At 48.2% G+C, this 12,817-nt stretch overlaps 1 protein-coding gene across 2 annotated transcripts in view; it reads left to right on the plus strand.

The window, feature by feature from the left end:
* Positions 1-5,134: 5,134 nt before the first annotated feature.
* GPR107 (G protein-coupled receptor 107) overlaps positions 5,135-12,817 on the plus strand; it is a 70,795-nt gene continuing 63,112 nt past the window's right edge. The window contains exon 1 of one of the 2 annotated variants that reach the window (XM_043566463.1): positions 5,135-5,489. In XM_043566463.1, the coding sequence (XP_043422398.1) occupies positions 5,349-5,489 (141 nt within the window). In that variant the 5' untranslated portion in view covers positions 5,135-5,348. The remainder of the gene's footprint in view (positions 5,490-12,817) is intronic. The other variant, XM_043566462.1, reaches the window with a different exon arrangement.

Consider the following 12,817-nt stretch of genomic DNA (forward strand, 5'->3'; position numbering starts at 1 on the left):
GGGACCGCACAGGTTGTTACGAGGCTGAATGAGGGGGCTGGCATGCACACGGGCTTTGGGGTCAACCAGATTGGGATAGCCCTGCACAGACGGCTGCAGAGCTGTGGTCGAATTATTTTCGTTCTCTAAACCTGTTTCCCACTCTAGAAAATGGACATAATGCTACTGACTTCAAAGTCACGAAGATTTGTAGTAGCACTTTGAAGATTAAGTGCCCCTGAGATTGGGGCGCCTGCGTGGCTCAGTCGGTTGAGCATCCGACTTTGGCTCAGGTCACGATCTCTCACGGTTTGTGGGTTCGAGCCCTGCGTCGGGCTCTGGGCTCACGGCTTGGAGCCTGGAGCCTGCTTCGGATTCTGTGTCTCCCTCCTTCTCTGCCCCTCCCCTGCTCATGCTCTGTCTCTGTCTCTCCAAAGTGAATAAAGATTTTTTAAAAATTAAAAAAAAAAAGAATACGTGTAAAATGCTTAGCACACTATGGGCACGAGTTATCAGTCCCTTCCTTTCCTCTTGTTTTCTGGAGGATTTTTACTTATCGCATCAAGGAAAGCAATGCTTTCAACACTTCTGATGCAGCAAAGCGGCCTGCCTGAACTACAACTAATTGGTTGTCTATTGCTGAAATACTATTCATAATGAACTTCTTGGTATTTTTTTTTTCTTTAAAATAGCTTCCATCAGTTTCCAGCTTAAAATTCTCCATTTGTTTAGCATCCAAACTTCTAAGGACCCAAGAAAGCAGTCAAGTGGAAAAAGCTGGACTGGGATAAAAGTCACAACTCTCTGGCGAGTAGAATCTTAAAACTGCGACCGATTTTTCACCTGATTGTGGAATTTCCCCCGAAGGTCTTTGAAAATGTGCACGAAATCAGGAAAAACCAGCTGTCCTATGACCAAGCAAGTTACACACTGTGCCGCCAAGCTGAGAAGTGAATTTGATGTTTTTCTCCAAACCACGGGACTTAAGATGCGTCAGGGCCTCGTTTTTCCAAGAAGATCACTCTCTGTAGGAACACCTGATGGACTTCCCCATGCCCCACGAAACGAAGCTTCAAGCCAAAGAACAAGAGTGATGTTTGACTTCTGAATGTATTTTTTTTTTAATTTTTTTTTTTAACGTTTATTTATTTTTGAGACAAAGAGAGACAGAGCATGAACGGGGGAGGGTCAGAGAGAGGGAGACACAGAATCTGAAACAGGCTCCCGGCTCTGAGCTGTCAGCACAGAACCCGACGCAGGGCTCGAACTCACGGACCATGAGATCATGACCTGAGCCAAAGTCGGACGCTTAACCGACCAAGCCACCCAGGCGCCCCGACTTCTGAATGTATTTACAGAGGTCTGGGGTCTTAAATATCAACTCTTTTGATAAGAAAAACATATGGCAATTATACCTTATTACAGCTGGAGAACATTAACCCGCTAATTTCTATAAGATTTCTGGAAATGTCTGGAAACTTCTAAATGGATACCAAAGATGATTAATAGTACTAGGTTCAAAATACAGATTCAGCTACTAGTGGCAAACTTTGGTGGATCCTGCAAAGTTAGAGGAAATGGAAAAACAAAACAGACTTGACTAAGAGAGCAAGGTTAAAAGCCAGCTTTGGGAGATCAGTCTTTGCACCTCCTCCGGGCTTTTTCAGGCGATACCTTAAAGTTCAACGTCCCTTTGAAAATGTTGCCAGGGAGAAGCAGGCATAACTTGTTCTATTGCTCAACATGTCTGTTTCCAGTTACAGCATCATGATTATGCAAATAATCTTTTGTTGAAACTCTGAAATTATGTGCCCGAATAGGATTGTCAAGAGAGTTTTCACCTTATTTGAAAAATAATTATCTTAAAAAAAAAAAAACAAAACAAAACACTTCACTTTTAAGTCTTTGTAATTAGCGCTCCCTTTCATAATTCTCTCAATTTTAAACTAATGACTGGCACAATATGGTTCTCAAATACGTGAAGGAAGATACTACTTATAAACTTCTGGACAGATACCATTGGTACGTGACCCGGCGAAGGTCACAGAATAATTCCCAAGGGGAAAGCAGCAAAGAGTAAGAATCCAACTTTAAGCCCTTGTAAAGTTGTTCCCCAGAAACTTTAAAAAAAAAAAAAAAAGGCTTTCTATTTTATAAACTATTTAAATGTTTCATGACTATTATATCACTTAATGAAATTAAGACTCTTCCTGGTCATTCCGTTTTTAGAAGACAATTAGTATGTTCAAATTAAAAACCAGAGAGTCTCAAAAATGGTATCTCACTTTACAAAGTATAAAATCCAGGGGTGGGGCGGCTGGGTGGCTCAGTTGGTTAAGCGTCCGACTTCAGCTCAGGTCATGATCTCTCGGTCAGTTGAGTTCAAGCCCTGCGTCAGGCTCTGTGCTGACCGCTCAGAGCCTGGAGCCTGTTTCTGATTCTGTGTCTCCCTCTCTCTCTGCCCCTCCCCTGCTCATGCTCAGTCTCTCTCTCTCTCTCTTTCCCCTTCAAAAATAAATAAACATGTTTTAAAAAGTGTAAAAACCGGAAATACTCTAAAGCATTGCAGACTGCCTTTAAAAACGAAACTGCAATGAAAAATCACCTTTTCCTTGAACGGCTTGTTTCATATTGACATGAGAATCAGTTAACTGTTGTTGAAGTGTCCTCTTGATACCAAAAAAGAAAGGATCATTTATTTTATACTCTTACTATGTTCTTTCATATTGCTGGTTTGTAAAATACGTTCTGAACATTTTTCTAGCATTTGATAACACACCAGTTACTTATATTCTGGGCTTTTAACTTTTTGAAATATTAAAACGGTGATAATTAGAAAACCATGCAGGGTTCAGTGCCAGAAGCACAGACTGGGCTTTGTGGTTGGGCCCTGAATGAGAGTTTGGGAGTCCCATCTGGGTTATTTGTGAATGAGGAGAGGCCTTTGAATAAGTCGCATCTTTTAAAAAAGGAATCAAAACAGGGGCGCCTGGGTGGCGCAGTCGGTTAAGCGTCCGACTTCAGCCAGGTCACGATCTCGCGGTCCGTGAGTTCGAGCCCCGGGTCGGGCTCTGGGCTGATGGCTCGGAGCCTGGAGCCTGTTTCCGATTCTGTGTCTCCCTCTCTCTTTGCTCCCCCGTTCATGCTCTGTCTCTCTCTGTCCCAAAAATAAATAAAAACGTTGAAAAAAAAATTAAAAAAAAAAAAGGAATCAAAACATACATCTTTTATAAGGTTTTGGTGACGTTAAGTGAGATCATGCGTATGTAAAGTACTGAGCAACATTTTGGCAAATTTAACCACTCGACAAATGAATTTAACTATTATTATCTCCCTGTGTGGATTTGCAAAATAATAGTTTCTTGTGCCCCGTTTCTTCATCTGTAAAATGGGGTAGTGAGAGCAGATAAAAATTCTGTGCAAAGATGTAAGATTACGTATTCGTAACGGATGGCCAAAGACCAGAGGTTGGGGAAAGATGTGCCTCACCAGCTGGTAAACAGTGCCTCCCTCTTCCGGGCTCCACCTCGTCGCCCTACTTTCGTCCTTACGGTGTGACAGAATTTGTACAGATTGTTCATTCAAGGGAGGAATTCATTGATTCATGATGTTACCAAAATTGCACACAGCTAAATAAAAAATCTAGGACCTTCCCTTTCTCCCATCCCCCTCATGCTTCCTTCTCCTATTCTGTATTTGACCGATTTTTTTTTTTTAATTAATGTCTATTTATTTTTGAAGGAGAGAGAGACAGAGAGTGAGCGGGGGAGGAGCAGAGAGAGAGGGAGACACAGAATCCCAAGCAGGCCCCAGGCTCCCAGGTGTCAGCACAGAGCCAGATGCGGGACTGGAGCTCACAAGCCGTGAGATCATGACCCCCTGCGGAAGTCAGACGCTTAACTCACTGAGCCACCCAGGAGCCCCACCCCCATTTTTTTTTTTTTTTTTTTAAACCTGAGTGCAGCCCATTCAAATAGATCATGTTAATTTCAGTTCCTCGTTCCAGGGAAAACTTTAAAAATCGGACTGTGTCATACAATACACTAGTATACTAGTTTTTTTTACTTTTTCCTCTTTGATGATTTCACACGAAGAGCACGCATTGCTTGCGTGGCAAGCTACAAACGAAATCTAAAAACTAAATAAACTTGTCTAGTTTATTGGCAATTTTCATGATCATGTTCCTTTGTAACTTTTATTTCAATTTTTTAATGTTTATTTATTTTTGGCACAGACAAAGACAGAGAGAGACAGAGTGCGACTGGGGGAGGGGCAGAGAGAGAGAGAGGGAGACGCAGGACCCGAAGCGGGCTCCAGGCTCCGAGCTGTCAGCACAGAGCCCCACCCCGGGCTGGAACCCCCCAACCAGGAGACCATGACCTGAGCTGAAGTCAGACGCTTGACCGACTGAGCCACCCAGGCGCCCCGTTTCTCTAGCTTCTTGATAAAAGGTGGTGAGAGAGGGAACCCACTACTGAATTCGCTATTGAAGATCTCCCTACAAATCCCAGATTGGAAGCAAAGAAAGTCTCCACACAGAACTCAGGGACAAACGTTGACCCTCAGGCTCTAGCGGTCGGATGAAATAATATGGGGCCATACAACACAGTACTTGGAAGTTTCCGTGTGATCCTCAGCTCAACCTGGAACAAACGACTTATCTCAGAGCCTCAGTTTGCTTACCTGTAAAGTGGGGATAACGGTCCTGCCTACCTCCTACCTCACCAGACTGCTCCAAGGATTCAACGCAGTAATGCAACACAAAAGGCCTAAGCACCTGATGAGGGCTCAATAAATCGTCTCACTGCAAGCATTTCGTCTGACACTTTAGTGTGAGGTGCCTCCACAAAACCAAGGGCCCTACGACAAGCCCGGAACTTGGTATTTTCCACCGAGTCCACGCCGCTCCCGAAAGCAGGCCGATCGTCGGCGGGGCACGGTGCTGTGGCCACAGCGAAAGACTCCCCGCCCGCAGACGACCCGGATCCCCCTGCGGCCGCGGTCCTGCAGGCCCAAGGTGGCTTTCGAAACTCCGCGGGGCGGAGGTGAGGCCCCTGGGTGGGTGGGGGGAGGGTTTCCTGCCCGGGGCTTTTGCCATGGCAACCGCCACAGACTTCCCCACGGGGGGAGGAGGAAACTCCACCTCTTCCGGCTAAACAGAGAGTCTGCGTCGGAGAGGCCAACTGAATCGCCCCAAGGTGGCCGCTCTCAGCCCCTCGGCGACCTCCCGGGCCGCACGCTCCAGGTCAAGGCCCACAAGCCCCCGGCGGCCGGCCTCCGAGCCCCGCTTCCAGGCCCTTCCGGGGGCCGGCGCCCTTTGCCCCCGGAAGTGGGCGGGAGAGGAAGCGGCTGGTGATGCTGGAACAAACATGGCCGCCCCGGCGCCCGTCGGCCCTTCGGGCTCCCGCCGTCCCCCGCTGGCCGCCGGCCTCCGGCTGCTGCCGCTGCTGGGGCTGCTGCAGCTGCTGGCTCAGCCCGGCCTGGGCCGCGTCCACCACCTGGCGCTCAAGGTAAGGCCGGCCAGGGCCGCGCGGGGGGCGGAGGCCGAGGCCGAGGCCGCTCTCCGGGGCTGGGGGCAACTTTGGCCCACGGTGGGCGGGAGCCTCTGAGCGATGGCCCTCCGCCCCTCCTTGCCCCAGGCGCCGCCTCTTGCCGAGGGAGGGTTCTGCGGGGAACTGTGGTCACGGCGGGGGTCCTCGGACCGTCTGGAAGGGGCAGGAAGGTTGGGAGCTGAGCCGCCGAGGGGAAGGGGCTGAACTGCGGCGTAACCCTAAGGACTCAGGGGGCCGCCCTTGCTGACTTTCCGCGCTTCCCGGCCGAGAGCGACCAGCTATCCGACTGTTATCCCCGCTTCACTTGTCCGCGGTGCCCACTCTTCCATCCTCTTGTGCCCCTTGAAGGGACGCGAAACCCTAGCCTCAGTTTCCCGGTTTGGCGTAGGGCGCTCTCTGGACTGATGAAAGCGGGAATCTCCTGGAGGAGTTGCAAATGGTTGTTGTTAAGGAATTTCAAATCTTGCCGGAAATACACGACCAGCATTAAAAATGTGTTTCTAATTAGAGGGCCTGCCCTTTCTTCCCCTCGCTCCTGTCACTGTCAGTCTAGGGAAGAGACTTACACAGGCCTAGAATGATCTTACCTTACAGTTCACCGCTAAGAGTCGTCTGAGGCTAAAACGTGCCTCCAGGCGATTCAGCAGGTTAATCTATCTGAGGAGTAGAAAAATAAATCGTTACGACCCAAAGCCTTGTACATTATTTTCACAACGTACAGTTTTCTAAGAAGTTGTGGGATTGTAAGAACTTTGTCTTACAAGAACACATTACTTGAAAACCACGAAGCATTGTTATTTTGTGACGGTGGAGTTTGAAGAGTATGGAATCCAGATGAAAAAGCCTGCCCAGACCCATGCACCATACTTTGGGTTATCAGCTTTTGCTGTTTGTTAAGTAAAAATTATCCTGATTAAAATGGCTCCTAAGTGCAGGGAAATAGGTGAGTCTTGGCCCCTTTTGAGAATCCGTTGAAAACTATAGAACCTTTCCCCAGAAAAGTACAAGTAGAAATGTAGACAACACATTCAGGGGAATTTCTGTGGCTTTATAAGCCCCCGATGATTATCCATAGGCCCTAGTCCCCAGGCTTATGACTGTGACTCCAGATCTACAGAATTCTTTCTTTTATAGTTCAGGATCCTTGATGTTAGATTAAGTGGTGGAACTGAATTGATACAGGTTATAAATTGGAGACAGCTAGTAATGACCACACTGGACCGTGCCTTTTGGTTCCCAATCCAGTGCTCTTTGTAGATTTTTGGAATTAAAGTGTCAGGTGTTCAGCACCATTGGGTAAATACTGACAGTATTGATATAGGTGAAAAACGTACACTAACCTCAGTGGTGGAAGCAAACCGAATTGGTGTGATTCTGGTGATGGGTTTCTTCCTGTTGTGCTAAATTACGTAATGTTTTTCATCCGTGTACGTGATTCGTAAGTACTGTGGTAGTTATCCCGTAATAATACTGTAGTGGTTTCTTTCCTCTTTGGATAAATATTCTGACTTCTTCCCCCAAGGAAACAGAAATCACCTGACGAGAGCCTTTCAGAGCAGCAGCATTAGATGGTCTTGTTTTGCTTGAGACGGCATGAACTAGGAGACTTGATCAGGATATAGACCTAGAGTGGCAAGAATAACATGAAGAAGTCACTGAGCATTATAAATATGCATTGACCTGTTTGAAAACTTCATGGAGTTTTCATGGAGAGAAATTCATGGAGACTTTCAAACAGACATCCATAGCAGCCAGAATGAACTCCCATGTACCTGTCATCCAGCCTCAATAACCATTAACCCGTAGCTACTTCTGCCCCATCCCCATACACATGACTTCTCTCTTGACATTCTTTTTTTTTTTTAAGTTAGAAATGAGTCTTTTCATTTTTGATTCACTTTTCTTATCCCATATTGTGCTTTTCTTTCTTTTTAAAATTTATTTATTTATTGGGTGCGGAGGGAGGGGGAGAAAGAGAGAGGGAGGGAGGGCGGGGAGAGAGAGAGAGAGAGAGAGAGAGAGAGAGAGAGAGAGAGAGAGGGAATCTTAAGCAAGCTCCATGCTCAGTGTGGAACCTGATGCAGGGCTCGAGCCCACGATCCTGGGATCATGACCTGAGCTGAAATCAAGAGTCAGATGCTCAACTGACTGCACCATTGGGCGCCCCTCTTCCTTTCCTTTCCTTTCCTTTCCTTTCCTTTCCTTTCCTTTCCTTTCCTTTCCTTTCCTTTCCTTTCTTTCCCTTCCCTCCCCTCCCCTCCCCTCCCCTCCCCCCCTCCCCCTTCCCCCCTCCCCTCCCCTCCTTCCCCCCTCCTGTCCCGTCCTTCATTCCTTCATTCTTCTTCCATAGGCTCTAGGCAAAACCTGGGGCTTGAACTCATGACCCCCAAGATCAAGAGTCTCACGCTCTACCGACTGAAGCGGCCAGTGTTCATCTATCCTTTAAATTGTTAATCGGATGTAGAGGCTTGATCATGTTCAGGTTTGATTCTGTTGGCAAGACCGCTTTGTAGCGCTGTGTGCTTCCACTGGGAGGCGTAGTGTATGATTTTCTTTCTGTCACGTTTGCCCCATCGATGCCCGATGCTTATATCTCTGTGTTCATTTGTGTCTTAGTCTTTTCAAGCTGCTGTAACAGAATACCACACACTGGGTAGCTCATAAACAACATAAATTTATTTCTCACAGGTCTGGAGGCTAAGTCCAAGATCAAGGTGCTAGCTTTGGTGAGGGCCGTCTTCCTGGTTCCTAGCGGGTGCCTACTCACTGTGCCCTTAACGGTGGAAGGGGTGAGGGATGTCTGTGGGGTCTCTCTTACAAGAACACTAATCCCATTCATGAAGGCTCAGCCCTCACGACACAAGTACCTCCCTGCTAATACCATTACCTTTGGGGATTAGGATTTCAACATACGAATTTTGGGGGAGAACAAACATTCGGACCGTAGCAATTTGGCATTTGATCTTTACATTGTCTGGTGTCAAAGTGTAGGACTGTCTTGATTAAGTTTTATGTTTTATTGTATAGTAGATCTGGTTATATTTCTCAAATTTGGCACACAAGGCAAAGTGTATGAAGTGCAAACAAGTATTGTTCCTTAGACGTTTATTTGCTCAGGAAACATTTATGCATCACATGTATTAAGCGTAATCCCTACCCCCAGGCTGACCAGGCATGGAAGTTTTAGACCAGCAAAGAAAACAGATACGGTCCTCCATCTTCTGCGTTGTAGTATAGACTTCTCTATCGATGGAAATTTTTCTCAAGTATTTTAATACTTCTTGACTTCATAAACCTAAGATACGGGATAAAATTAGCTTTTCCTGGATAATGGGTGGTTTCCATTCATTTATTCACTAAACGTTTATTTTCTGACTCCTAACTTTGAACAGATGGAATATTTGTTTAAAAAAAAATTTTTTTTTTTTTTTGTTTATTTGACAGAGAGAGAGACAGGGTATGAGCGGGGTGGGGGGGGTGGGGCAGAGAGCGAGGGAGACACAGAATCTAAAGCAGGCTCCAGGCTCCAGGCCGTCAGCACAGAGCCCGTCGCTAGGCTCGAACTTGCAGACCGCGAGATCATGACCTGAGCCGAAGTCGGCCGCTCAACCGACTGAGCCACCCAGGCGCCCCTGAAGTTTCCTTAGGTTGGGAGTGACCGAATTTACATTTTAGGTAGGTTTCTGTGGGCACGTGATCAGGGGGGCAGGACCGGAAGCGATAGGAGCCAGTGATGACTCTGGGTACAAGATTAGGGCTGAGAGCAGGGCGCTGTGGGGAGGGCGCTTCGTAGCCAGCCGGGCTGGGAACTTAGGAGCGGCGTGCGTATTTATCCTCAGACTGTAAACACACGTCCTCTGCCTCCCACTCGCATTCGCATTCGTGGTACAAGGATTAAGTCTGGGGATCTGATGACCCAACCGGCATATCTCGCAGGGTGTGAAGGGCACTTCCTGCGTAATTACCCATTTGCGTAGCTGAATTACTCTTTTCCCTCCTGTTAGACCAACAGAGCGAAGCGCCAGTTTGGCTTGCGCACATGCCGTCCTGTGGTTCTGGGCCTGGCCAAAAGGCAGCGGGTTCCCGTTTCGTTTGGGCTTTTGGGTCATGCGAACATACGGACTGATCCGCGCCCCACCCTCGTCTTTCATACGTTCTGCTGCCTACTTTCATGCACCGCAGCGGAACAGTCTATAACACTCTGAAGGTTCTTTTCACACCGGCACCTGGCATTTTTTTTTTTTTAATTTTTTTTTCAACGTTTATTTATTTTTGGGACAGAGAGAGACAGAGCATGAACGGGTGAGGGGCAGAGAGAGAGGGAGACACAGAATCGGAAACAGGCTCCAGGCTCCGAGCCATCAGCCCAGAGCCTGACGCGGGGCTCGAACTCACGGGCCGCGAGATCGTGACCTGGCTGAAGTCGGACGCTTCACCGACTGCGCCACCCAGGCGCCCCGGCACCTGGCATTTTTAATTAGCCTCCTAACTTCAGTGTATGCTTTAAATGGCTTCTGTTTGTTTGTCTGTTTTTAATGTTTTTTTTCCGAGGGGAGCCAGAGAGTGCGTGGGGGAGGGGCAGAGAGACCGAGAGGGAATCGAGAGAATCTGAAACAGGTTCCAGGCGCTGAGCTGTCAGCACAGAGCCCGACGCGGGCTCGAACTCGCTAACTGCACGATCGTGACCTGAGCCGAAGTCACACGCCTAACCGTCGAGCCGCCCAGGCGCCCCTTTAAATGGTTTCTCACACACGCCGCTCAGGGTTTCATCCCTTTTAAGTACAACGATCTGTTGAGTATCTGTTCCTCGGTATGTGTGTACATAAGCACATAACGTGCCCTTTTGCAGTGACTCTCGTCACTGCACGTGTGCCGGCTTGCTTTCTTCCGAGAATACTAGCACGGAAGAATCAAGTATTTGATCGGTGGAGTTTCTTAATAAGACAGCCCTGGAAAATTCTAGTGACCGCTTTGTCTTTTTTCCACTTTTCCTGCCCCTGCCCCTTCCACGGCTGCTGTTATACATTTTTGCTGCTGCTGCTGCTTCTTCTTCTAATTCTTCTTCTTTTTGGTCTCCCCCCAGTGCACCCTCACATGTAGTTTACTACTTTTGTAACTTGTAGAAAAAAAGTTGGGGTCAAAAAATACTCTCTGGACTAGCCGACAGGTTTTCTTCTCCTTCACCTCTTTACTTGAAGGATGACGTCTACATGGGCCAGGTAAGTAAGCGCTGAAACACTTCACTGTGAATGATTAGGAAGATGGGTATATATGCTGCGGTGACAGTGTCCCTCCAAAATGAACGTCTACCTGGAACCTCAGAATGTGGCCTTGTCTGGAAATGGGGTGTTCGCAGAAGTGAGTGGTTAAGATTAGGTCATGCTGGCTTAGGATGGGCCCTAATTCCAGCACGACTGGTGTCCTTACAGGAAGAGGGGACACACACAGAAGGAAGAAGGCCGTGTGAAGACAGAACGGAGATTGCGGTGAGGTGTCTGTAAACCAGGAAACTCCAGGGCTTGCCAGCAGCCTCCAGAAGCACAGAAGACACGGGGAGGATTTTTTTCTTAGAGCCTTTCCAGGGAGAACAGCCATGCCCAGGCCTTGATTTTGGACTTGTAGCCTCCAGAACTGTAGGAGTAGAAGTTTCTGTTGTTTTAAGCCGCCCACTCTGTGGGTATCCTGACAGCAGCTCTCGAAAGTAATCAATATGTAGCAACCTTACTTCAAAACTCTACCTTCTGTGGCAATGTGTTATTACTGTGTGTGTGTGTGTGTGTGTGTGTGTGTGTGTGTGTGTAATTTTTATTTATTTTGAGAGAGAGAGAATCAGAGCGCAAGCACGGGAGGGGCAGAGAGAGGGGAAGACAACAGAATCCGAAGCAGGCCCCAGGCTCTGAGCTGTCAGGACAGAGCCCGACGCGGGGCTCAAACCCACGAGCCATGAGGTCATGACCTGAGCTGAAGTTGGACACTCAACTGACTGAGCCACCCAGGGGCCCCACGTTATTACTCTGTTTTTGAGTAGTAACTTTTAGAGAACACCTTTGGCAGTTTGACGTAGCGGTGATCCCCGGCGCGTAAGCCCAGTCCCTCTCTGTACAAATACTCGAGAACCTGACCGCATTAGCCTTCTGTGGTGGGTCTTCCTTAAGCCGGTGGCTGCAGCCCCACTGCACAGACTGCTCTGTGAGGCCCCCTCACCCCCAAGAGTTTCTGAAGAGTTTTGGGAAATTGAGAGAGCATCTTCCTCCTCCACGCCATGCCCCGTCTCAGGGCGGGGCCGTCCTGGTAAACCTCAGACCCTTCCCAGGCAGCCTCCGGAACTGTGGTCAGCATGTAAAATGAATGTGGGTAGCCTTGTCTGTCCAGAGTACTGATCAGGGCGGTACGGAAAAGGATGCAGTGTGTTCTGGCAACAGCAGTGTGAGGTCAGACCCGTTACGTGGGCCTTGTGAGCATTGCAGAGAGCTCGGTCGAGGCAGCCAACAGCCCGTCCGCGGCAACGCAGAGCGAGACACGAAGGAGCTGGGACAAACGTGACACTGAGGTAGATGCCGTTGGCACATTCGTTGTTGTCTTAAATCTTTTTTTTTTTTTTAATGGTTATTTATTTTGAAAGAGAGAGAGCAAGTGAGCAGGGGACGTACAGAAAGAGGGAGAGAGAGAATCCCAAGCAGGCTCCACACCGTCAGCGCAGAGCCTGACGCAGGGCTCGAACCCACGAACCGTGGGATCATGACCTGAGCCGAAACCATGAGTCGGACGCTCAGCCGACCGAGCCCCCCGGGCACCCCATGTCCCTCTTCAGGGTGCCTCCAGGGCTCTAGTATGTGAGACTGCCGTGTTCACAAGAAGGTGGACACTGCTCCAGTGTCAGATGTTCTAGGCTCACTTGGAAATGAGGGTTCTACAGAATCTAAGTTTGAAGTGGTGGTGATAGCAACTTGTTATTAAAGTGCCCCCTGTAAGCCAAAGACGGGGCCGATATTGGATGTTTTTATTCATTGACTCCTCATAACAGCCCTTTGTGGTGAATGTTACCGTTCCTACTTTGTAAATTGGGAAAACAGAACTTGGGTTACAGAAGTGGAGGCGACAGAATTTGAACCCAAGACCAGGGCTCCTCCCATCTTCCCCCTTGCACTGGGTGAGCAGCCCTCAGTGACTGTCCCCGAGGAAAGCCCTGATTGCCAAGACCCCGGATTTCGGTGTTTCTGTGTTTTTGTTTGGCATTCTCTTTCAGCTTTTTGTAGTTTTTCTCTCGTGTGTGCTTAGCTGTCACA

This window comes from Prionailurus bengalensis, chromosome D4, assembly GCF_016509475.1.
Source record: "Prionailurus bengalensis isolate Pbe53 chromosome D4, Fcat_Pben_1.1_paternal_pri, whole genome shotgun sequence".
Classification (NCBI taxonomy): Eukaryota; Metazoa; Chordata; class Mammalia; order Carnivora; family Felidae; genus Prionailurus; species Prionailurus bengalensis.